This window comes from Pocillopora damicornis, chromosome 4, assembly GCF_964200805.1.
Source record: "Pocillopora damicornis chromosome 4, jaPocDami1.2, whole genome shotgun sequence".
Classification (NCBI taxonomy): domain Eukaryota; kingdom Metazoa; phylum Cnidaria; class Anthozoa; order Scleractinia; family Pocilloporidae; genus Pocillopora; species Pocillopora damicornis.
Genome location: NC_142673.1, coordinates 15782252 through 15807912, shown reverse-complemented (window position 1 = coordinate 15807912; position 25661 = coordinate 15782252). Strand labels below are relative to the sequence as shown.

The 25661-nt window shown below is 37.3% G+C and overlaps 3 protein-coding genes across 4 annotated transcripts; 2 read left to right on the top strand and 1 right to left on the bottom strand.

Annotated features, from left to right (window-relative positions):
* Window positions 1-2132: 2132 nt before the first annotated feature.
* Window positions 2133-6813, bottom strand: LOC113686736 (uncharacterized). 2 transcript variants are annotated; one of them, XM_027204398.2, is made up of 5 exons: window positions 6533-6813; window positions 5370-5556; window positions 4790-5005; window positions 4448-4627; window positions 2133-3239 (listed from the first exon to the last, which is right to left on the bottom strand). In XM_027204398.2, exons 1-5 carry the CDS (start codon window positions 6581-6583, stop codon window positions 2935-2937), a joined length of 939 nt encoding a protein of 312 aa, XP_027060199.2. In that variant the 5' UTR covers window positions 6584-6813; the 3' UTR covers window positions 2133-2934. The 2 variants fall into 2 exon arrangements, with proteins under 2 accessions (XP_027060199.2, XP_027060198.2); XM_027204397.2 differs by having other exon boundaries at window positions 6401-6793.
* Window positions 6814-6864: 51 nt separating this feature from the next.
* On the top strand, window positions 6865-16597 carry LOC113686722 (BRO1 domain-containing protein BROX). Its single transcript, XM_027204382.2, has 15 exons — window positions 6865-7085; window positions 7181-7295; window positions 7764-7786; window positions 8843-8960; window positions 9061-9108; window positions 9200-9290; window positions 9409-9455; window positions 10458-10565; window positions 11328-11376; window positions 11715-11778; window positions 12227-12296; window positions 12828-12889; window positions 13561-13639; window positions 14689-14768; window positions 14976-16597. Exons 1-15 carry the CDS (start codon window positions 6976-6978, stop codon window positions 15052-15054), a joined length of 1143 nt encoding a protein of 380 aa, XP_027060183.2. The 5' UTR covers window positions 6865-6975; the 3' UTR covers window positions 15055-16597.
* Window positions 16598-18122: 1525 nt separating this feature from the next.
* LOC113686715 (uncharacterized) lies at window positions 18123-25074 on the top strand. The gene is made up of 3 exons (XM_027204368.2): window positions 18123-19025; window positions 22125-22313; window positions 23230-25074. The coding sequence occupies exons 1-3, from the start codon at window positions 18431-18433 to the stop codon at window positions 23412-23414; spliced, it is 969 nt and encodes a 322-aa protein (XP_027060169.2). The 5' UTR covers window positions 18123-18430; the 3' UTR covers window positions 23415-25074.
* Window positions 25075-25661: the final 587 nt, after the last annotated feature.

Below are 25661 nucleotides of genomic sequence, written 5' to 3'. Positions count from 1 at the left end.
CTATCGTTTGTGACCCTAAACTAGTATGTATTTCAAACATATTTTACGTAATCCTATCGTGATCCAGCAATGCTTGGCAACCTTAAAAAATTATTGGTAATCAGGGATTGTTCAAGTTAAACAATGTGGAGTAATTTTTAAGCTCTTATAAAAAGAAGTCCAGTGAAGGAACAAAACAATGGTATATTTAAAGGAAAATACTCGCGTCTCATTTTGGAACGCTTCAATTAGAAAAAAAAAGTTAGATAGCAAACATGACAAAAAAAATGTCAACTTGGATCTGGAAAAGTGTTTGATAGGACTTACACGGCATCAACATCTACATATTAAATTTTAAGGACAACTATTGGTTTTACTTTCACAATAACCCAATTACTGGTCTCTTAATATAATTTAAATAATTTTTGTTAAAGGGGCACTGTGAGGTTCGAATGGTCTGAGGATGGTTTACGGGTTCTTTATCTAAACAGAAGGGTAAACACGTACGCCGAGACACTAGCTATCGCAATCTGCAACACAAATCTAACGGTTTCTGCGTGGATCAAACCATGTTAGCCAAAAACATACCAACTATTTACACAGATTAATCAGACCCAAACTCAGTTTGGGTTACACAAGAAGAAGAGTAGACAGTGCCGACGATATCTTTTCGATCTGCACAAAGTAAGCCTGTTATGTAATTGGTTATAACAGATACGTTAGTCCCATTTCAGACTACAAACCTTTCAGCAAACCAGAGAATATGTGAAACGGGTGGTTTGAGTCTTTCGCTTAACGGCCTGATTAACCAATCGTTTTGATGTCCACATTACTGTGATATTACTAACGGTACTGCTGCTGCTACTGCTTTTATTACTGTTGTTCCTGCCACTACCTACTCTTTTACTAATTCAGTAATTGGCACATTGGGCTCTGAAGGGAGGCATTGAGTCCTCTGCATTTAGGCGTCTGCCCAGGGGTCAAAAATATTATTTGCAGACCTTGATACTGTAAGGAGAAATTAGATGCTGGTCACTCTCAGGGGTCAAAAGGTTTAGAGGGATAGAAAATCAGTGTTTATGGTGCTAGTTGATCTCAATGAGAAGATACTCGCCTCAATGTAGTACAGCATATCTGTTTTAAGATAAAAATGTTTCATTTTTACTTTTTACTTGTCACCAGTGAACTCTAATGGATAATTTGTATGAAAGTCCACGCCTACAAAGGATCATGAATAATTACAAATCCAGTTAAACATGACAAGAAAGTTATATTTTGCTAAAAACCAATAAGTTTAGTGACTATAAGTGTAGAATAAACCTATAGAGTTAATTTTGTCCTAAAATAATAAATTCATCGTTTTTAAGCATGCTACAGGAACGGGTATTGTGATTGTGCTTGTCATCTATATATAAGCACTATCTGTAATCACTGGAGTTATCATAATACTTTAGGTACACTTTCAACATTACGAACGGCAAGGGTTCAGTTTCAGTGCAAATTCAATTACAAACAAATTTAAAGAAAGAAAATAATTTGAAACGTATTCATCTCAAGACCTCACAAACCTGTCACTATTTAATAATTACGAATAGCTGTTTCAGTTTTTTTTTCACGTAATTCAATAAATCTTTACACTAGTTCTTCAATTTGTTTGTTACATAAGATTAGAACACAATTTCACCACGGGAGAAACACTTGAGGTATGCGTGATTTAAAGAGTTTTTTGAGAAAGGAAACATATTTGAAACACTCTTGATCAAATCAGCTTATAAGGGATTGAAAAACAAAATTGCTGCAACTAGCTTACGATGTTAACAGTTTAGGTTAATCACCCTTTCGGTGAAGAAGGCTAAAAAATTCCGTAAAAAATTAAACAATAAATATCTATGGTTCAATCTTCGCAAGGGATACTTACCTCAAAATACCCGCTGAAAGCAATAAAATAAAACGTTCATCGTCTCTGCATTGCTCTTTTTTTCTTTTTTTCGATCCTCACTTAAGAGTCAGGCTCTTTGAAAAAATCCCCGCTGGTAGGAAAAACTGCCGTCGCAACGCAGACCAAATGTCCGTTCGAGGCAGGGCGTATTTAATTAAAACACTTTCATATTAGATACTGATAGGGATGTCGTACACAACTCTCAACCGCGATCTTGATACGATCTTAATGTTTATTTAAACATGTTTAAACAAATTGTCTTTAAATCACTCCATGGTAACTTTCGAAAAAAGGTGAGAGAGCCAACCCTGTTCCCAAGAGCCCTGTTTGTTGAAAAGGCCCTGGGAAAAGTTTTGAGTCATAGCATGCTTTAAACGAAAAAAAAAAGCGAGAAACACGATGAATATATGACGATGATGACAACTTAGGGTTCCCCTAGCTCCCTCCCCAATTGCTGTCGACTTTTCCACTCCCCCCCCCCCAGTTGTACGAGGGTCTGAATATGGTTAATTGACAACTGACAAATGGCCAAAATTTTAACTGACAACTGACAAATCGCTGAAAATCTAACTGACAGCTGATAAACGGCGGAAATTTTAATTGACAAATGACATTTGTACCCCCTCATCCAGACTCTTGTACTCCTGCTGCGTTAAATATCACTCAGGTAGGGATGAAAAGTGGCTGATACGGTTTATCTATTTAATATCTTTTCTTTGTGGTATCTTACAACTTCCGAAGTCTTCAAGGTTTCTCGACCTGTGTAATCTTTTTTAAGATGCTTAGCTTTTCGCCGCTCAACAGTACGCAACATTTTTGGATTTCTGAAAGCACGCATGAGCATTCGTACTTGATCGGTATGGCCCAGTAACGAGCCTGAATGCAAAAGAAGATATCAGATTCTGAAAATAACAGCTGACTGCGTTTTGCAGTCAGTTTAAACTACGTACAACTACGTATTTCACATAGGAAAATAATCTACGAGTAATTTACAGTCTCCAACTTTTCACAATCTATCACGGCTGCAGGAGAACTTTCCCTGTTGTCTGCCTTCCTTCTAACATGTCGTGGGCCTTTTTCACATCAGACAAGGGAACCACTGTGATTCCGCCGCTAAATTTGAGTTTTCCTTCAGTTAACCAAGTGAAAAGCTCTGTGGCTCTTTGGCTGTATTCAGCTGGATCCTCCACAAAGTGGAAATTGACACCATATGTGACGTAAAAGGAACCTTTGGCAAGCACGCCGGTATCGAGAGGCTCAGGGCGACCTGACGCTCCACCGAATAAAACAACGGTTCCTCGACGTGCCAGACAACCGAAATCTGGGTTTAAAAAGGAAGGCCACATACATTTTAAGTCACAAGTCATTCTCTTAAATTTTGCCCGAGAATCAAACCGGCTGAAGGACCAGTCAGTATTAATTTCCTTGGTGGGTGTGGGGGGGGGGGGGAAGGATTTCAAGGAGAACACATGGTTTTCAGGGGGAACAGAGCGGGGATTAGTTGTCGCTGACAGAGTATAAAGGAGAGACTGTAGAAAATTAATTGCCAATTAACTCTAAGTGAGGGAAAGATCATAAGAATATTACACAGCCTTAGATGGGGGGAGGGGTCAGGTACACTCTACTGTGACACAACCAAAGTCCTCCAACCCCCCTCCCCAAGTGATAAATAATGACTGAGTGATGATCAATTACTATCAAACCAACCAACCTTCACCTTAAACTAGCAAAGTTTCATTAAGCTTTGTGTTGTTTAAGTCCAGAAAAAATACACAGTGACTACTTTCTGGCATTTTAAACTCATTTCACTAATAAAAGGAGTAGAATTGACTAAAATTATTTTTACTCTCTATTCAAGTGATGCATCTGTTACAATGGTGATTTTTCTCATATTATGAACTGTAAATGTTGATCCTCTTTTGGAGTAGGGCCCATCTACTTTTCCTTGGGAAACCAAGACATGTTTCGTGAATTCACATTCCCATTATTTTGCATAATTTTCAATTTCATATTCTTTTTATTAACCATGCTTGTTCCATAATGATGGTTGGATATCAGACCCCTTCTTTTACATTTTCATGGACCAAAGCAATGTTCAATAGAGGTAGAGCAATTATCAAGTGATCATCGAAAAATATTTAGGATTGCTCCACTTTCAGTTTACCTTGTTCTGCCACTGGTCCAGAAACTCACACCACTATCTCAACCAACCAGACTCAAAACTAAAACCAATCACGTCTTGGTCTCCCATGTTTTCCTGCACTTTAGGTAGTTAGCTGGTTTTTATTTTGAGTTCTCATTAGCTCCTTGTAGTATTTTTCCCATGTTCTGATTGGCTGTTTTGATAACTTTGGTTTTCACTTTATGGCACTCAATCGAAAAGTGCTTGATCTAACACTGAGTCACAAACATATCAATGTACTGCTTGCCATGCTTGCACCTCAATTCAAATGGAGCTGAGAATAAGCTGGATAAGTGGGATTTGACCTAATTTCATATGGTATACAGTTCCCTCATATAATTACTTACTCTTGAGGAATGTTGTTTTTCCAACGCCATCATAAATAACATTCACCCCTTTTCCATCAGTGATCCTGTTGACTTCTTCAACAAAATCTTTCTGTGAGTAAAGAATGACCTCATCAGCACCAGCCTCCCTCGCTTTTGATGCTTTGGCCTCAGTGCTGGTTGTTCCAATCACAAAAGCTCCTATAAATCGGCTCAAAAAGTTTAATGGGGAAAGTAGAAGACAAAAGATGAAGAAGAAGTTATTTGATTGCTTTTCCCATTTATCATATTTACTTTAATTTTGACAAAAATGTTTGTTGCCCGAAACAAACTTGGAACAATCTGACCTAAGACAGCCTGTACCTGTATTCTTTGCGATCTGAGTAATCAAGCTTCCAACTCCACCAGCAGCTGCATGAACCAAAACTTTGTCTCCAGCTTTGATTGGATAAGAAGAACATGCAAACGCATGTGCAGTGAACCCCTGCCATAAGGTGCTGGCAGCTTGCTCCATGGTAAGCTGATCAGGCACTTTAACAGCATATTTGGCTCCAACTTTGCTGTACTGTGAATAGGCATCTTAAAACAAGAAAGATAGTTATGGTGAATATCAGTCTAAACAAAGGTGACTTGAGTATGCTAATAATAAGAGGTTACGTCACACAACAGTTGGTGTAAACAATGGTGAAAAGGATTTTTTTAGGAGGTAACAAGTCAACTTTGTACATATGCCCCCAACACCCCTCCCTCTCTTATAATAGAGATCAAGATAAAAGAGATCTGTAAGAAGGAATTATCCATACTACTTATCACTTTCAGAGAGAAAACTGGCAATTATATTCCTGAACAATAACTATGAGGCTGGAAGGTTGGAGGGCAGGCTAAGATCAATTGAAATGTTAGATGTGAAAAGTGTTTATGAGTGGCCCTTATAATTACTTACTTGAGCCAATAAATCCAAATGCGACCCTGTCTCCTACAGAGAGGCCCTGAACACCAGAACCCAGTTTCTCTACTGTCCCTGCTCCTTCAAATCCCAAGATTCCTCCAGGTTGTACTAGTTTCATGATTCCTTGTCTGACATAAGTATCAATGAAGTTTAAACCAGCAAAATGATTCTTAACTAGGACCTGTTAAAGCAAAAGAGGTTGGGTGAATTTTTCCATTGCAACCCTCTGAAGTGAAACAATCAATATCACTATTGTAAAACTCCTTTCAGGGTTTACTAGGGCAGGATAGTAACACATATGTGAAATGATAAAATCCATGATAAAGCACATAGATTTATGGATCAGTGCTTCCTATCTGTTACACAGTTCACAAGTGTTTAACACCTAGGTATGTCTACCGATCAATAGTATTGTTGCTCAACTGACTGTAGGGATGCAAACCCTCCCATAAATCAAGGATGTACCATATCTGGCTAATTTAATCACCCCACACGAGTTGATTATAGCAGAGGTGTTTAACGTCACTTTTAAGATTGAAATGCTTCGTCTTAAACATTTTAAGCCTGTTTAACACTCCCTTGCAAACGTTGACTTGACCAGAACACAATTTCATGTACCATTCCCGTGTTACTTCTTTCTGTGCAGGTTATGAGGTAGAAGCAAAGACAATACGGTAAAATTTCCGCACAGCCCCATAATATTGTAAAACAAATCTGTTTTCCCAATTGTAATTTATTGTTTTGTCATTGTTTACTCTATCCAAGAACTGAATGTATAATTCAGTATAGGACTGAGCGGGAATTTTACCGACAATACAAATACGTACATAAGCGAAATCATCGTTCCTCAGTTCTAACAAACACCATTCTATTACTTAGGGCCTTAAAAGTCCCTGTCTACTCGAAAAAAAAGAAAAAAGGACTTTTAAAGCATCTCTAAGAAATAGCAGGAATTTTAAACGGTTCCTACGAGTGCATCTGCCAACAATTTTGGCTAAAGTAAACAATGGCATCGAGTCACGAACCTCATCAGGTCCTGGTTCTGGAATTGGCACATCTTCGTAGCTAAGTTTACTAGAATTACCGTACTCATGTATCACAACTGCCTTCATCGAAGTCGACATGCTGACTATCAAGGAAAAGTGAGTTTTTCTTACTTGTCTTAATGAAGAAACTGAGACCCGTCTGAAAGCGAGACAGATCGACATGCTACCCAGTTATAGCATGATACAAAGTAACAGTTACAACGTCTGTCACGCTATCTAGTAACAGTCACACTATCTTTCGGTGTGAGCTTCATAGTTCTAAATTAGACGTCCCTTTAGCTCCACTGGCTCCACTTTATATGTTTTTTGAGTAAAACGCGAAGTTATTGGCTATTGGGTAAACCTAGTCGGTGTTCAGATGCCGCAAAAAGGGTCCAAAACTCGAGCGTGACGCTTCACCTGGCACTACAGTCATCTTGACCAGCGTTCGGTCCAACTGGCATCACATACTTCAAATATCACAACAACACTGTTTTGCCTTGTTTTGAAGGTCAAACACATTATTCTTTGTGGTTTTTAAATCTGTTTTATTTGAAAGTGTCTATGTCAAGAATATGGCACATCCTGCGTGTGGAAAAAAGCTTACAGATCGTATTAATTTTGGAATAGCACTCGAAGGAGTACCGGACAATTTGGCACCATTCGTTCATGATTCCACAAGAAAGTAAGTACGCCATAATTTTTTAGTGTTGTCGTCTTTAGTCGAACCGTAAGAGATTTTGCAGTTGTTTTCCAGCAATTCCTCCATCTCATTTACAGACGCCAAGGAATCGAGGAAGCTTTAAAACAAGCTGATGGATCGAGTGAAACAGTTGTGAACACTCTGAGGGAATATGTTGTTATGAACACCACATTAAAAAGCATACTACAGAAAGTGAGTATATTTATTTAATGATCATATATACACCCGTTTTCGAAAACGTTGCAATTTGAAGAAAATATATGATATGCATACACCTTTGTTTTCACATCAAAAAGAGCCTCTTTTTGATAAGAATATAAAAGATATATAAATATATATTTCATTTATATTTTTAAATTGCAACGTTTTTGAAATCATATATATAAACATATAAATTATACATAACTACCTGTAGACAGTACTGTTTCAGCCTTCTGGGCCTTGCTACGAAAGAGGTGTAAGCACTAAGCTACCCGAATGATCACACAATTATGGTGTCATTCAAGCCATTAAGAACTTATATATATATATATATTTTTTTTATTATTATTATTTTATTTCTATTCTTTTTCATAGTCATATTTTAAGATGCTTCACCTCCCAAATTATCATTTGGAAGCTAAAATCTGATGTGCATGAATTTTCCTTGTTTCATTGTAGGTCAAAAGTTTCTCTCGACTCAGGTGAGTAGAAAGCATGTTAACACTTTCTACCCAATGAAACATACAGGATGGAAGAAGCTTCAGTTGTGTGATGAAATAATTAAATGAAAATTCGTTTTTTTTTTTTTTTTTTCATCTTGAAAATTTTTGGAAAGCCCATAATAATTTTTTGAATGGTCTTGAAAAGGAAACATGTTAATACATGACACAAACCTCAATCCTCTGGTAAGGAAAGATTAAGAAAAAAATTTCATAGTTAAAAGTAGCTAGATTAAAACATAATGTTTTGGCGACAACATGACACCATTATCAAATGTAAAATTATTTTAAGTTTAGCTGCATTAAATAAAGAAAGGAAAGTGTGAAACTAAATTAGAATGAAAATGAGATGGAGTAAAACAAAAGAATATGCATAATTAAATGAACAGTTGCACTGGAATGGAATCTTTTTGAGTGTTCAGAGTCTGTCTCTTTCTCTATAATATCCATTAGCCTCAATCCTCAAAGTTTTTGAGAATTGAGGATTAGGAATTGGGAAACAAGGACTGATCATTGGTTCAGAGGGACTCTCCACTAATGTTAGAGCAGCTCTGTATGCTCCAACTTTGAAAGTGGTGCTGTGACTTCCCTTTTCATACCCTCACAGAGACTATGATTGGAGCAAGCTATGGTTAAGTTACAAAACAACTGACCAAAAATGAAGTAAGCTCACCCTCAACCCTTTAACTCCCAGAACTGACTAACATGTAACTTCTCCCTATAATCTCCATAAGTTATCCAGCAGACAGGCTCGTAGAATTCTCAATTAGCAGGTACAAGTTTCTCTTTATCTAATACCAAATTCTCAGGAGTTATAGTCAATGTGTTAATTAAGCCACTTCATTTCCCAAAGTGCTAAATAATTTTAATTATTATAAATTCAACTCACTATCTCTTTTTTGATTGACTGAAAATGTACAATAAATTTTCGAAAGCAGCAGCCTTTGGCTTCAGCTGATAACCCATATCTTGACCTTTATTATCCTGGATATCACAAGAACATCATCCAATAATTGTTTATGATTCATGCCCATACAGATTTAAGTGGTCTAACATTATGGATGATGATGAAAAAACTGTATCCAGTAATTTAGATGAAGATATGGCATCCATGATGTTAGCAGCTGGAATATGGCACATAGAGCATGCTCATCTTGTAAGTAATACTTTTGTGAAAACTTCTTGATGTCAAGGAGATTGAAATTTGGTATTCAAGTAAACTAACTTTATTTTTTTCCATCCTTTACCTTATGCAGGTCAATGGGAGCATTACAAATGAAGATGAAGATGAAGAGAAAATGAAAGTAAGAAAAAAGCTTGTGCATTTTCTCATGTGAAACTTTCATGTACATTGGCTAATATTGCACTCATATTACATCCTATACTTCATCTCAGCAAAGCCTGAATTCCCTAAAGACAGCAGCAAGTATATTTGAGACTGCAAAATCCTGGGCAAGTCTGATCCAAGGAAGCAAAGATCTTACTGGTCAGTTTTTAACCACTTTTTTGCCATTATGAACTCTTTAACACCAAGTACAACACTGACATTACCAGGATAAATTTAGTCATTGGTATAACTATTAATTTTTGATTTTGCTCTACAGTTCCAATACTGAGTGCATTATATCTTCAGTCACTTGCTGAGGGACAGGTAAAGCTACCCTGTACTCCAAAAAACACGTTGCACATTGGAAAATATTTTTAAATGATTAGAGTTATTCACAATTGTTTAAATTTTGGTCAAGGCTATGTTAAAAACTTGTTGTAAAGATAGATTCATTTGTGGAATGATGACATTAAACACCCTTTATATAATAAGCCCAGTTATACACGCGTTTTGATTGGTTCTCACTTATGATCTATTGGAGGACAGACGTATAGATGACGTCATCATTAAAACTTTTTTAAATTCTTTATTATATAAAACAAATAGATTCCAAGTTGGCATGCGTCTGTTCAGTAATAGATCCAAAATGTGGTAAGAACATCAGTGACACACTCGACTGCGCCTCGTGTGCCACTTTTTTGTTCTTACCACATTTTGACGTCATCTGTGATCTATTACTGAACAGACGCACGGCAAATTGGAATCTATTTGTTAAATAGTCAACAGGAAAATTTAGGCCCGATGAAATAAGAGGAGGCTAACTTTTAGCATTAACCCATTAACTCCCAAGATCTCATTAGTAATTCTCCTTATTGTCTGCCATATAGTTCTTGTGAAGTTAGTATGGAGAATTTGTTATTGGATCATTTTGTAATCCCCTGACAGATATTTTTCTTTATTCTTATCACTTGTCTGCTTGATACTGTATTGATATTGCAAGGAGAAATTGTCAATTGGTCACTCATGAGACTGTTAAAGGGTTAATAGTTTGCAAGGAGATCGCACTGGTTTACTGGTAGTTATAATGACATACTTGGATTTTAAAAAGCTGACTTTTTAAGACTGATCCTGTAAAAATTATAGCAGAGGCAGTGGTTTGTGTTCCTTGTAGAAAATTATCTGATTTAGTGGTACATCAGATGAAAGTATGTTTATGTGGTCATCGAGTAACATCTCTCTAAGCCTTTTCATATCCAATAATGATGTAATTATTGAATCATTATTTGAAGAAAAACTATAAACTTTCCTTATTGATTTTTTAAAAAGACTGTCACCATCAGAAGAGCTGTCAGTAAAGACCACAAGGCTTCCCTCATCAGTGAACTCTGTCATGATGTATCACAGAAGTATACTGCTGCAGCTGGAGAAGTTGATGTGAGTTCCCAATTTTCTTCCACTCAGTAATTCAGTTGATGGCAAAGACTATTTACTGAGGCATACATATTTACTCAAGGTAACTGGTAACATCATGTAGAGTTCACAGTTAAATCAAAATGCTAGATTTTCATCTCTTGTCCTTAGATGTTTTGACCAACAAAAGAATGGAACATGTTGAATAATGATTATTTAGTTACATATTAGTTTACTATGATTTTACCTTAACTTGATACCCTGACTGAGTGGTTTGATTTTGAACCTGGATCCTTAGTAGCACTGACTTAATATTGTGGCTGAGTTATCCTCAGCCATCTTTGTGGCAAACAGCATTAATTCTGTTCATCCAAGAGTATAGTACTGTTGTAAATACAATCCTCTTTGTTTGACCTGTATACTGAGTTTGACCTGTACATTGAGTAATGCTACTTGGTTCAAGTTTGTTCTCACCACATTTATGTGTTTAAAGGAAACCTAGCTTTACAAACCAGCAATTCTAAACCATTTGGTCCTAAAGTTTCCCTTGCAGTCTTAAGATTCTTGCACTAATTTCTCACTGTTATGAAATTTGAGATGGTTAAACTATTTTTAAGACATCTGCAGCAGGACAAAGATTAGCCAGGATGAGTTAATTATCCATTCTTCATTTCTGCAATACTTATTTAGAGATTGAAGTACTACTGCACTGTATGTTGAAAGAATTAGATGTAAGAAATAAAAACATTTGCTCATGGCTTCTACTCTTACTACATTTTTCATTAGGCTTCACATCATGAGGGACAAAAATGGTCGACATACTTAAGGTTTCAAGGTACTGAACCATGACTATTTCCCATGTATTTTCCGCATTTAAATTTTATCTAAGCATCAATTTTCATAATAATTTGTTTTGGTAGAATGATTACTTAACTTCAGTATTATATTGCAAGGATGGATCAGAGTTGGGTAAAGAGGCCATCAGTTTTCCCTCCTTATTTGTGGGACTTCCTTTTTTTTGTCTTATAAAGTACGTTTTTATGAGTGTGTTGTTTGTAAGGAGTGAGGCAGTGCTCTAACAACAATATTTATGCTGCTGTTTCTCAGTTCTTTTGATGCTTCTTTTAAACTGACATGTTGATGAACACCATCACTCTAACCTCATTCTAACAGGTGAGACATACATGGCATTGGCAAGATGTTACCAGGGTGTTCATCTGTTGGAGACTGAAGAAAAGTAAGTGATCTCTATTTATAAACTGTATGTAATCATCTGCACTGTAGCTCACTTAGGAAAGTGTATAACAAAGTGGCAAAATTCCTCCAAAAGAGAGAATTGTTATTTATTTGTCATGCATTCAATACAGAGAAGAATTTAATTTCCCAATGGGTTTCAAAACTCAGAGATTCAGATTGCAGGATGCACTACCGTATAGATACAGTGTAATTATCAAAGCCATATAACAGGTCCAGTTCTGTGTCAGAGCATCATGACACCAAAATCCAAAGGTCTTAGGTTGGAAACCTTGTAGATTACTCAAAGTCTATAGCATTCAAGGCTCATGCCAAACATATAAGGTCTTTTTTTATCCATCTTTCTTGGCCTTATTGTTACTGCTGTCCTTAACGCTGTGTCTTGGTTGTTTTACGTGACACTGTTTTGACTCTTTTAAATTGACTTTCAGGTGTGGCGACTCTATTGTGGTGTTAGGTGAGGGATTCAAACACTTAAGTCAAGCCACTCATCTTTCTAAAGTAAGTACACCACTTACCCATATGGATTGTTTTTTTTTTAATCATATTATACATCTTTGTTTAAGTGCCTTCCATTTACATTCTGAAAAGAAAATAACGATACCGGAGTGGTTAATGTGAAGCAAATCCTTTATCACCTGGAAACTGGCTCAGAATAATTTAAGTTTACAGCAGTATAAAAGCATCCCATTCGGGGCAACATTCGAAAGGATAGTTGCTTCGTGCTGTATAATCAAGGTGAAGCAGTGTAGACCAGATACTCCTCATAGACTGACCGCATTGACAACTGTTACTATCATAATAAAACAAACTAAAATATAAATAGTTTAAGAATTCAAAGAATGAATGAAAGTTACAAGCCTGCCAGAATCCTTACACTTTTCAGGAGTTGAAAATAATGACTATATACCAGTTAAGTTCTTTATAATTTTGGTTGTACCCTTTACCTTTGATTTATCGATATCCATGGTGATGGGATAAGTTCCTCGTTTTAGAATTTGATGTATGATCTTTTTTCTTGTTCCCTTGTAGGAATATGATAAAATTAAACCAAAGACCAAACTTCACTTGGCTGAATCTGCACAATTTGAAAAGTAAAGTACATCAAATAATTTTTTTCTTCTTTGTTTGTTTCTGCATACATGAAGAATGGGGTTACTTCTTCATGTGCTTTTATTGTCAAAAATGAATACATCTTTTTTCAATGTCCTTGCAATTAATAAACGAAAAAAAATCATGTCATGCTATACACTGATGTCTTCGGGCCTTTCTGCACTGGTGAAAAAGTTGTTCATTAGGGCAAATTTTCGGTCATCACCAACATTCTACAAATGCAGATGGTTTGTCGCGACTTAACAAATTTAGGCCGAAGTAGAAAAATCTATAAACGTACCGCCGACAAATTTCCTCCCGGTTTAATAAACAAATCCATGCTAAAATTGTCTATCATTTGTCGGAAAATTTACGACCAGCGAGTAATTGAACTAAAATCAGTTTACTAGGAAACTCGGGGATTCTAAAACTTTACAATGACTAAAGATGAATCGTGGAAATTGGAGTTGGAATCCTTTGGTAAACTGTGCAGGCCGGTCTTCTGAGTAGACCAGGCGCTGACTGAATTTTACAACTTTGAAATTTTTAATGCGGCTGCAGCAGAGAAAACAAAGATTTGTCGTGACAAAAATTCGTCCTTTTAATGGTCGGGACAATTTAGTTTTGCCGCCAGTGCGGAAAGGCCGATAATCAAATTTGTCTTTGCTTCTAGGGTAAAAAAGGTGTTAAATGAAAAGAAAGCAAAGAGTGATAGAGAAAATAACTTGATATATCACCAGAAATTGCCTGAGGTATGAGAGACTTGTAGAGTGTAGTATGTATTTTGTTTAGCCTCCTTACAATGTCTATCTAAGCAATCTGTTTGTAAAAGAGAACGCGAGGGAACAGAGAGGGACAATCAGTGCTTCGGCAAGGACATGTCGGTTCCATAAGTCAGTTTTAGACTTAGTGAAAACGTTTCTTCAGACGTTCTCTTTGAGAATTCTCGCTCAAGATTCACTGTTTTTCTTCTGTTCTGAAGGCGTTTCCATCGACAAAAGAAATGTTCAAACTGTCTGTCATCATGTCGCTTTGAAATCAACTGGAATCACCAATCCTAATAAGGACGTCTCGAAAAACAGAATTCTGCTCGAGAGAATGTCTATAGTTAACTTAAACAGAATTAATACATCCGTGGACTGGACCAGCAGCCTCCCTTTCCGTTCCCGCTTAAATTATTTTCTTACGATCGCAGAAGTTTTGTCATGCAAGGGAAAATGTAATGTATAGCTTTAGCTGAGCTCAAATGCAGAAATCTGGATTTTATTTTCAGTTGTTGTCTTTTCACGTCTGATCACTGAAGTTCTGCCGTGTTCGGGTGACTCTCAAAATCTTTCGTGCTGTGACCTTTGCTCCTCCTTAAATTTACCAAAACAAAGTTTAAAAAAACTGTATTAACATTATAAAATAACATTTAGAGGACATCGCCCTTTTTGAAATTTGAGATACCGGAAGCTTTATTCGAAGTCAGCACATTCTTAAAATGTAACAAGATTGGAGGTCTTATTTCGCTTCGCCTGTACCACGCAATAAATCCCGATTACTTCAGCCTAAGTCCACTACGTTTAATGTTCCAAATTTCAAAATTTATTTGAGTTATGCATGGACATTGGTCTTTACGCGCTATCAAAATTTTGGTCGTCGAGAAGAGCTTCCATATTTTCTTAAATATGGTATCTCCGCTCGTGCGAAGCTCCGCAGAGTAGAGCATTACACTTAGGTGTCACTCAAATGTATCCATGACATTTTACTAACAGATGACTGACATTATTGATTTTCTTCGTTCCCATATTCACATCAGGAATGCCCACCTCCCTTGGATCCTAAATGCGTGGTCCACGTTACTGCTCTTGAACTACCATCTGGAGAGGATCACACTCTGTAAGTACCATATTTCTGTTGTTCTCATAAACTGTACCATGCACGCTTCTAAAATTAAATCGAATTTCTAGGCGTTTCAAGGTACTCAAAACTGGACTCATCGCTTCTTCAGTTTTAGAGAATGCCCTGTGTACCAATATTACTTTCTTGCTGTAGGCACTGATTGCTGTTGCAAACAATTCGCTTTTATCGCTCTGCTTTCTACAGAACCGTCTTGGAGACCTCAGACGTAGCTCAATCCGAAGGAGAGGTGGAGGCGGGCGCGCTGGATGCAGGTACAAGCTGACAACATCGATTAGCATCGTTAAACTGATCGCGTTTTTCACTCCTTAGGTAGAAATTTTATGTATTGTATTAAATCGCTGATTTCGTGGTTGAGCGTCTTTTTTTTAATCTAAGTTAAAGTGACTATTTTAGATAAAGAGACGCAGTTTAGAATCCACAAGGACGCAATCCCCTCTTCCCATTCCCAAACGAACGAAAGAGGGTTTTTTTCAGTTTTCTCCAAAAGACGGAGAAAGAGAATCCTTGGGAACGAAGCTACTAGAAAACGAGTTCCATCCACTCCACCTGTAGACCAGTTTGCAAGCCTTCAATATTCCTGGTCAGGGGTGTTTTATAATATGGAACAGGCTCGGAGCAAGGTCAGCTCATGCAGGGAGATGTGGATTTTCGTCTGAGTCAATTTTTATCTCAAAAACTCGTGAAAGAAAGAATGAATCAGAGAAAAATGGACTGAGTTTATTGCGTCTTCCTAAAGTGCGAACTTTCAATCTTTGTTTTTAGAATTTGAGTTTCATCGCAACGTATTCGGTTTACTTTATAAAAAGTTCGCTGTGATCTGCGTTCATATTTACTTTTATTAGAACATTATTTCAAGAATAAAGACGGACTTAAAATCCGGTTAAGAAACCACCGAGAAAAAGGGTAAAAATAGTGAAATTAATTCCTTATATTGAGTTTGTAAAGAAAAAAAATCGCGAGCTGTTAATCAGTCGATGTAATTTTTTTTGTCATCGAATAATATAGGCAATACTTCAATGTCGTTGCACGTGGGTTCGATGAACAAAACGTTAAAAACAATCCTGAAAGGATTCTATTAAAAACGCCTGTTTTAACTGTTTCGAAGAGTTGAGGCACCTTTAGTTCACCAGCTTTCAAGTACTCAAGTACCAAACAGTGCAACCTTTTTAACAGTAGATTAGCGTCTCCTATGTAATACTTCACTTCTGTCTGACCGACTGATGAACCTGGCTTTGTGAACTCGGTAATAATCGTAGTGGACTATGAAAAGAGAGGCTTGTACCCTACACCTTAACGAATAAACTTCTCTCTGGGGTGTGAACCCATCTTTCAATCCACTGGCGTTTAAATCCTTGTCTTGATCGTAAGGAAGGAAATCCATTCACAATGATGTTTTTGAATACTTTTTAATTCGTAAGTCGTCGACAGTCTTGAGAATTCAGTTTAATTTAGCGGAAACAGAAAATTTCTTTTTAGGTTAAGTACAAGTTTTAAGCTGTAAGAACAGCACTTAACGTGATTATGGAAGTAAAAGCTTTAGAGTTTATTTACAAGAAGTAGGAGGATATGTAAATACGTGAAGAAATGGTCAGCATTAGCATACGAATCAACAGGTGGATTTTCCTTTGTCGAATTCATAAATAAGAATAGTTATTTTAATTTTCCGTCTGTTTGCTTTTAAGAAGGACTGGACAAATAGCAATTAATTTCCTTTTTATCCTGAATGTCCATTTCGTACAAGTTTGACTCTGTAATGTTGAAATATCAGGGTAATATTTCAATAAACATCGTCCCTTGCTGCTAAAGGAATTGTTACCTTGGTCTTAACTTCTTTTTATATGTAAAATAGTCTTTTATGAGTTTATCTTTTGTTTCAGTCTGTCGCCCCCATGACAGGAGAAACAAAGAGGCAAACTGTTATCGATCAGTTTTGGCCGAGTTTTAACAACATTTATTCGCAAACTGACTTATCGTTTCCCAAAGAGGGATTTATTCGAGTATTCCACGACTCTAAGTAGTATAACGTTATAATCTTACAACAAATTAATGTATTTTAAACATTTGGTTATTTAAGTTGACAATTTCTCAGCTGTGAGGGTGTCCGAAGAGTTAGAGTTTCCTTGACATCGTGGAGAAGGGTAAATCGTTGCCAATACGAAATTTCGCCATCTTTCGAGCGATTCCGCTATATCAAAATAACCTTGCTTTGGAAGAAAAGGTAACTTCTAATGTAGATCCTCAGGAAAGACTATTTTACGCAAACGGAAGGTAATTTTTTTAAGTTCTTCGAATATGGACTCCATTTATATTTCAGTTGTCGATAGCATGGCCATTTACTGAATGTACAGCGAAAGTTTGGTTCAGTTTTGACATCTCGCCTTACACAGCCGAATTGTACACGCCTGTTCGGAGTCATTCATAGTTGTAGTATTGAACAATGCTGGAATAAACGAAACGATAGATTCCTTCTGGTACAGTGTGGTCAAATTAAAACCAAACAGTTTATGATATGCTATTTACCAACGTTACGTTATGCATGAACACATTTGTGAATTTTCTTTTCTCCGGAATATGTTTTTCTTTCGAAACACTGAATAAGGAAAATTCTGGAAACTGAACGAAAATTTCTATTTCAATAGGATGCTTTTGACAACCTGATCAACTGATTACTTAAAAATTTCATTGTTTTATGTTTCATTGTAAGAAAATTACCTCGTATCTATTCTAATCAGGGCCCACTATTTTGTCTTGGGAACTCAGTTTGTGTTTTAAAATTTAGAAAAACGGGTGAAAAGCCCACTGATGAAACCAAACGAAAATAGGCCGCGTATTGTGAGGCTTCAATTTTAAATTCTGTCATTTATACGAGGAAGTGGATAACTCAAAGGCTAAATGCCATAAAGAATTTACCTCTTTCATTTGCTTTCGATTTTCGCCACCATTAAAAGGAAAATATCTAAGGGTAAGGAAAGTTGTTTAAAATTACTCCAAACATTTTTGCTTGGACGTGTTTTATTGTGATTATTATTATTTTTACGGAGAGGAAATTCATCGATTCCGGTTTACTATTCAAAGTAAACGTAAGAGAATATACGTGTTGGTCAGCCCTCGCAAACTAAACCCAATTAGAATGTCTTCCTATGTACGAAACAAATTGATATTTACGTAGGTTTTGCCCAATAACATACAAGGCTTTTAAACACGGAAAAATAGTACAGCGCAATTCGATAAAAATATATCTTTTGTGGTTCACTCTTTCCTTTTTTTTATCGCAATTCTAATTGATTCTGAGCTATGGGCAAAAGGGTCATTGTCATTATTAACAAGAACAAATAGGAAGTTTTTCCCTTACACTTTTTATCCAGTGTAAGTAGTCTTTTTGCATGTCGGTTAATCGTCAAATTATCTCCGCCTTTCCTTCAACAAATGTTGTTATCGAATATTTTTTAACGACATGTGGCCGGAAAAGGACATGAAAACTTGATTGAAAATTATGCATTGACGTGGCTCGCCGTATTTAATGGGCATTCCCATCTGTTCGTTAAAGAGTCCATCAACTATTGTCTTTGACGCCCAAATGGTTTTGTAGTGACTCGTTCGATTTTCGTTTACTCTGACGAAAATTGAACCACACCGGCATGTTTTTCTTTGCTAAAGCGAAAGAAGATTCGTCCTCGCCCGAGTCCTTGAGTGGTAAACCGCCGCCACTGCGAAGGCATGATACTTTTGGGAGTGCCGAATTGTTTGAAGCTTGGGCAAAAGATTCATTTATCAACCAAAGCACAATTGACATTTTGGTAAAAACGCATCAAATTGATTGCTTGCCCGCGGTTCTGGCTTTGAAGAAAGATGACTATTCACAGTTAAATTTACCAGTTGGTCAACGAAGACTTCTTGAGAGTGCGGTCGAGAAACTCCGCCAAGAGTATGAACTGGTTCAACCGCCGACCCCAAAAGCAAAGATTAATCTTGAAATGCCGGTTTATAAATCGATGCTGGAGATAGGGGAACTAGCAGAAGAAGAGAAAACTGGTCGATACGAGGACAACCAATTATCCCGTAGGCCACAGTCCACGGGGCATTCTACTCAAAGGATATATGGAAAAACACGAAGCTACGTTGAGTCTGGTACTGAAAAAAGCGACAGCGGACCGGAGAAGAAAGCTCTACTGGTTTCCGAACAGGGTAAAATTTTGTCGCAGACGACACCAAAGTCAGCACAGAAGACAAAAGGTTAAGGATACTTTTTTGATGTTTTACTAAATATTTATTAATAATTTATTGATAGATGGTTGATTTCATCTAACTTGGCCCTGTGATATCTAGTCAAGTAATTTCTCCATCGCAGTTAATTTGTTGAATCTTCCCGCATGAAGACGCTTCTTTCACCGAGTATGGTAATTTTTGTTTTTAATATAAACAATTTGTTCCATATTAATTTGATCTCCTTTTTCTTTTCCTACCTGAGTTGATCTTCCAAATCGATACAGAGTTTTTCTCTCGGTGCGGCAGAGAATCCAGGACACCGTTATTTGTTGGTTTTTGAAAATACAATATTCAATACGTTGTCTGAAGAACACGTGTTTCTTTGCTTTTAAACGACTTTTAAAATAATGTAATCAAGTGTAAGCCAAAGAGACTTTACACTTGCAAATGTTCCTACAATGCACAGGAGTGGTCAGACAAGTGCGAAAAAGCGCGATTTTGTTTACCCTTAGGGCGTTAAACGAAAATTAGCATTTCGTAAGAAATTTTCAGGAAAAGATAAAAATAGCCAGGGAACTTAAATCTGCAAAAAAGAAAACAGAAATCAACTTAAGGACTGATTTAACTTCATTAACTGAATATCGCTATCACTGTTTATAAATATTTTAGCGCATAAGGTTGGTTTGAGTAAGAGGTTGAGAAATGGGAATTATTTTGAAGAGCAAATGGAAAAGTCGAGGATATCCTGGTCTTGATTATTTGAAGGGTCGACGCAACTCTCTTGGACGGGTAGAAAACATTTACGAAGGCGTTTTGTTGGTTTTAGACATCGACGGATCGTTGTTGTTACGGATTATTTCTGAGGTAGTAAATTAGAAAGGCGATGACATAATGTTGGTAAATACCTCATTCATTTCGTGGTTATCCGGTGAAATTAAAATTTAACCAAAATAAATTAAGCAATTCTTTTGAAAGTGATAAGAGACAAAATGGGATCAAAAGACGAAGAAAGAGAATTGCATAGCTTACAGTAGTGAGAACATGGTTTGTTAAGCAATCTTTGTGCGAAACAATTTAACGCCGATTTTGGCAAATGTGATCGACGGCGGAAACTGGATGCCTCTTACCTTTTACCTCATTCCAAGGCCACATCTAAATCCAGGTTATACCCCGTTTTTGTATCTTCCATAAAAAAAAACATCCAAAAAAGAAACGGCATCAACGCGCACATAAACTTTCATTGGTTGACTTACTTGAGTCGCATGCACAACGATGAGCATACGAAATCGCGAAAACAACAGAGAGTGGAAAACGTCTTGGCACGCTCTAGCTAGTACTTTTTTTTTTAATCTTCCCTTTTCCCAAATTTCAACGAAGCCTGGTGTCAACAAATGCTCACTGATTTCAGGTAACATTTTTTGTGGGGAAGGAGGAAGGGGGGGGGGGGACTTTCAACTGACTTAATAGAGATGAATTACATGATTTCTGTTTGTTATGTTGCATGGAGGGTTATTGACCACCTGGTGAGGGGAGGCGTGCCAACTAGTTTTCCCACCTTATTGTAGTTTCAATAATGGGCACTCTGCCTCTCGAGGGGGGAGGGGACGGAAGAACAAACACGTAAAGCGAAACGTAGCCTTTTTCCATACAATGTTTTGTGCATCCTTAATTTACATGATTTTATAAACGATTACCACGCGTACATTAAAAAACTGGCTGCTAGGCTCAGCTGTATAGAGAATTCCACGTTATAACTGCTTCCCTTTATTTTTGCTATGTTGTTTTTGCGCATAGCAACGCTTGATCTTTCATCTTGTTGGCAGTTTTTGCGTACATCTGCGTCGTTCAGCCCTTCCAAATCAAAGGCTACGTGTGCTTTTCTTGAGAGGGAAGAGGTGAAAAAAAGTGTTGACAGTAACACGTGGTTTTAACATATTCACGAATTGCCTTCGACCTAGGAATAAGTTTTCGTTGATCAAAGTACTTTTTTCCTTGTGTTTACATGTGTACAGGTATAACATATTCACGAATTACCTTCGACCTAGGAATAAGTTTTCGTTGATCAAAGTACTTTTTTCCTTGTGTATACATGTGTATAGGTATCTTCAGATGACTCTGATAGTGACAAAAAGCAACGAGAAGTCATCTTCAGCTAATTCCTTTAAAAAACAAAGAAAGGATGCCACCTTTGTAAAATTTCGTACCGAAAAACCAATCCAAGGTGACCGGGAAGGCCTAAAAAAATGTAGAGGGGTAACATCTGTTCCTCCTGGTGTCTTCTTTGTCTCCTAAAAGCTCAATCAGATTACACATGAAAATACCGTGGCCGGTTGAGTTACAATAGTTTTCGTCTTTTTACTGAAATACGTAACTGCCTGCTAATACTGATTTTGATCCTATTGAACACGATGGACTGTTTAAACTGTAAGTAGCTGTGTCAATTTGTCGTAGGTTTTTTTGTTTTTCGTGGCTCTGATTACGCTGCTATTACTCGATGAATTCCTGAGAATCAAACTTACTCGTCGTCGTGATACTTTTTTGCCTCGGCCGAACCCCATCAATGTGTAATCAAACATCATCTTCTCGTAAAATGAAACGGTAATTGGATTTGCGAATCAGTCTTGGCGCCTACGCGACGGATCTCTTATTCGATCGATCTTCACCACTTAGCGTGACAGCGTAAAAAAAATTGCTACCTCTGAATGCGAGAGTCTTTTGTTAATGAATATGATGTCAAACACGCTTTAAAAACGGAAAGTAACGTGTTCATTTCCCCAGCGACAACCTGGAATCAGTTCCCCAAATTTTACGTTAAAGACGATTGACCTTAAGAAAGTCTTAAGAATATTGTTCGTAGACGACATCTTGGTAGACAATAAGATTTTCTTTTAGAACTTGCTGTGACTTCTCAATTCAAGTTCAAGGGGTCTTTTTGCAGTTGGAAAAACCCCTCTTTATACTCTGTTAGCGGCGACTGATCCCCCCTCCGTCTTCCCTGAAAGCCATGTTATCCCTCAACATCATCCATCACCCCAACCCCCACCCACGAGGTGATAAATACTAATTGGTTTCTAAAGAAAGAGCATGCACATAAAAGCGTTTTATATTTGTTTAATTCTCTGTTAGATGGTAAATCGTCTCCGAGACAATCGCAAGAAAAAACAGCCACAAGTAATTACACAGAAGATAGCAAAGATAATGACGATATGAACTCGCCATGCGCATGTCAGAGATGGCTTTTTACCACCTTACTCATGCCAATATTTGCTGTTTTATCAGTTATTGGATTCGTTCTTGTTGTTTTACTCATGCCGTGTAAGTACTGTTGCAACTCTTTTACAAACTTACTTATAGATATTGAACAATTTGGCTGAGGATGAACGGTATTCTTAGTGATGTGGTCGTCGAGACATGACGTCTATCAGGAGCTCCCACGTTGGATTGATGTCCTTATTGACCCTAACATCAGTATGCATATTCTCCAAACTGTTCTCTATTCATTTCCCATAACACTGCTAAGATAATTTTTGTTACAGATTAAGGACCTCTTCAATTGGTGATCATGTCCTTTATTCTCATGACCTTAATGTGTGATTCAGTAGTAATTCTGTGAGGAGAAATTAGATGTAAGTCACAGTTAGGGGTCAAAGGGTTAAAATGGGCGAAACCTGTGGTGACAGCCTTCCGACGATGTCTACGCTATCTCTTAATTGGGCAGGGCTCCAATCAAAACGATAACTTCAGCGGAAAGACCAAACAAAAAGTGTTTTCAGAGGATCCGGGGCCCGGGGCCCGGGGCCCGGGGCCCGGGTCCGCCCCCCCCACTCTCCCCCTTCAGGTATGTGGGTGTTCTTACGACTTTTCTGAAATCAAAAATTCTTCCAACAACAGGATCGCACAGTGCAACTCAACTTGAAGTATTAAAATTTTCCTCATCTTGATACATATCGTAATCAGTAATGTCTATTTCGGCTTTAATGTAAAAAAATCTGTATTTTCTGAATCAAAGCTTAGACCTCCTTGTCAAAAGGGGGTTACCCCTTGATTTTTGGATCCGACCCTGGTTTAGTTAAAAGATATGCCAACGCGTGCAACAGGTATATTTCAGACCTGCTGCATTCGATTCATTATATATCACTTCCCTCCCCCTCCCCAACACACAACCTTATTGAATTCCACTGAGTGATTTTCATTTCTCTTGTTTTCACTAAATATTCTTTTCTTTCCACAGTTCGTTTATGTTGTCCTCAAGGTGGAGTTTACACCAATGTTGTAACATTTATATTTGAAGTATTTATAATGGCTCCCTGTCTCGCATGCAAGTGGGCAAGAGGTAAAAGAACACCGCAAGCTAACTCTGCCTCGAAAAAGCCTCGCTATGGTGGAACAGATGATTTGGAGCTTGGCGACAAATGACGAACGCTGCAGTACGATTTCTGTGAAATTAAATCTGCGAACATGTCTAATTTCCGCTTCCTGCAAATTTTTTTCAGGCCGCAATACCAAAGGGAGGGTTCTGAAGGAGAAAATTAATCCTTAACACCCTAACATCAGTATGCATATTCTCCAATCTTTTTTTTTGTCGTTTTCTAAGGTGATGACAAGGAGAATTTGTTTAACAATCAAGGGCTTCTATGGTTGATCACCATTTATTTTATTGTTGTGATCTTTACGTTTGATTCAGGGCTGATTTTGTACGGAGAAATCAGATGCAAGGTACCCTTAGGGTGAAAAGGGTTAGTGGAGACGTGGGACTTGTCCACTCTACGTGAGGAAAATGGGATGGGTAGCTCTTCTTTTTCTTTACTACGAGAATGCTTTCTCATGCGCTAGTGTCCTTTGCAACTGAATTACCCCTCTGCAATGCAAGTCAAGTCAGATGAAAGATCTTTTGGGGTATTTTATTTCACCAAATTGTGCCTTGCCACTGAAACAATCAGAACGGGTCGTCATTAATATTTTTAACCTACTCTGTGCCACAGCATTGTTTACGGAAGAGGTTCTTAAATCAGAGTTGGGTGACACGAAGGGCACCCAGCACTTCTGGAAGCACGTCCTTAATCGACAAATATAAAATACATGAAGTAAGCAAGTTACCAATTAGTCTGCCCGCCATCAGCCCTTCCCTTCTGGCCTGTAATCTATTTAGTAATGAAACTAACACAGAAACATTACCCTTCTTGGGTGTGCAGAGGGGATTGGGGTGAAGTGACAGCTAACAAAAATTTCCCCTTCGCATCGTATGCTAAAATGGTTGAAAAAGTGAAGCAATTGCTCTGAAAAACTTTGAAGAAACGCCAAGGAAACCGGCTAGGTAATCCCGTACCAGGTACTTGACGAGCTAACTGAAGCAGAGTAGTGTGTTACAGTGACAGGGCATGGCCCAAGGGACCCTTTCCTCCACCAAAAAAGATTTGTTCTCATTGCTCCTTCATTAACTCTATTGAAGAGGATCTTTGCGGAGGCGAGAGAGAGAAAGGGTTTTTTTTTTTTTTTTTTTTAATTGCAACACGAAGAACACTACTACTAGAGAGAAAGGGTTAATCGCTTGCTTAAATGTAATTGTAGTGTTCAGCTTACACAAATTTTTGCACTTTTTAAGTCAACGTGGGTCGCAAGTCGCGCGCGCGGTGGGCCAATGCACGTTCAGCTAACGTGTGATCTCCAGTTGTCACTGCTCACTAACGAAACGCTCACAAGAAAAACCCAACAAACAAACAGCCTGAGCTGCAAATTCGCGCTTCTTCTGTAGGTCATATGATGTCAATGAGTAGAAAAATATTGTTACATGATGCCTCACTTCCTTTTCACATTTAAAATCCTTTAGCAAGAGGCTGCATTATTTTGAAAATCCACCTTAAGAGAATCAAATACATATGTTAATCCGAGAAACGGGACATATCCGTATCAAGACCCAAAAATATTTTTGAATACAAGGTAAATTTTCGTTTTTTATTTATTAAAAATTAAACTGGTACTTATGTTATTAAGTTACGTCTGAAGACTCAGATTGAGTTGTACATAGAATTTTTAAGATTCAGAAAGAATATGTAAAGATTATGAATTTAAAATTGCATATTGTCTTGTTGAGTGAACTCTGTAACCCCCAAGATCTCTTTAGTAATTCTCCTTACTGTCTACTCTACGATTCTTATGATGTGCATTTGGAGAATTTGGTATTGGATGAAATGACAATTCCCGAATTGTTATTGCAATGATTTTTTAAGGAGAAATTCTGCCGCGGTCCTTCGTGGGAATCAGAGCGTCGATAAAGTTGCACTCCACTGGGTCACTGAGCTTTTAATATAATTTGACCCGTTTATTTCCTATCCTCTTGTTGTGTTTCAATGAGAGTTCACAAAAATAAACTGTTCGCTTCAAGTTCACAAAAAAAGAACCATCCCGTAATGAAGAGGTTGATCCCATCAGAGAATCCACGTTTAGAGAGTTGAAAGTTTGGATTTGTCTTATTTGAATCATTCTTTGTTGAAAGTGTAATAACCATGTTTGGTTGCAATGTGAAAAAAAAAAAAACAAACAAAAAGACATTTTTCAAACCTTTTTTATCATGCAAACTACAGTTGTATAAACTCTCTGCTGCCTTAAACAAAAGAATGGGTTAAAACAGCTCTCTTGCGAAAAGTAGACAGTTAAGTGGTAAAT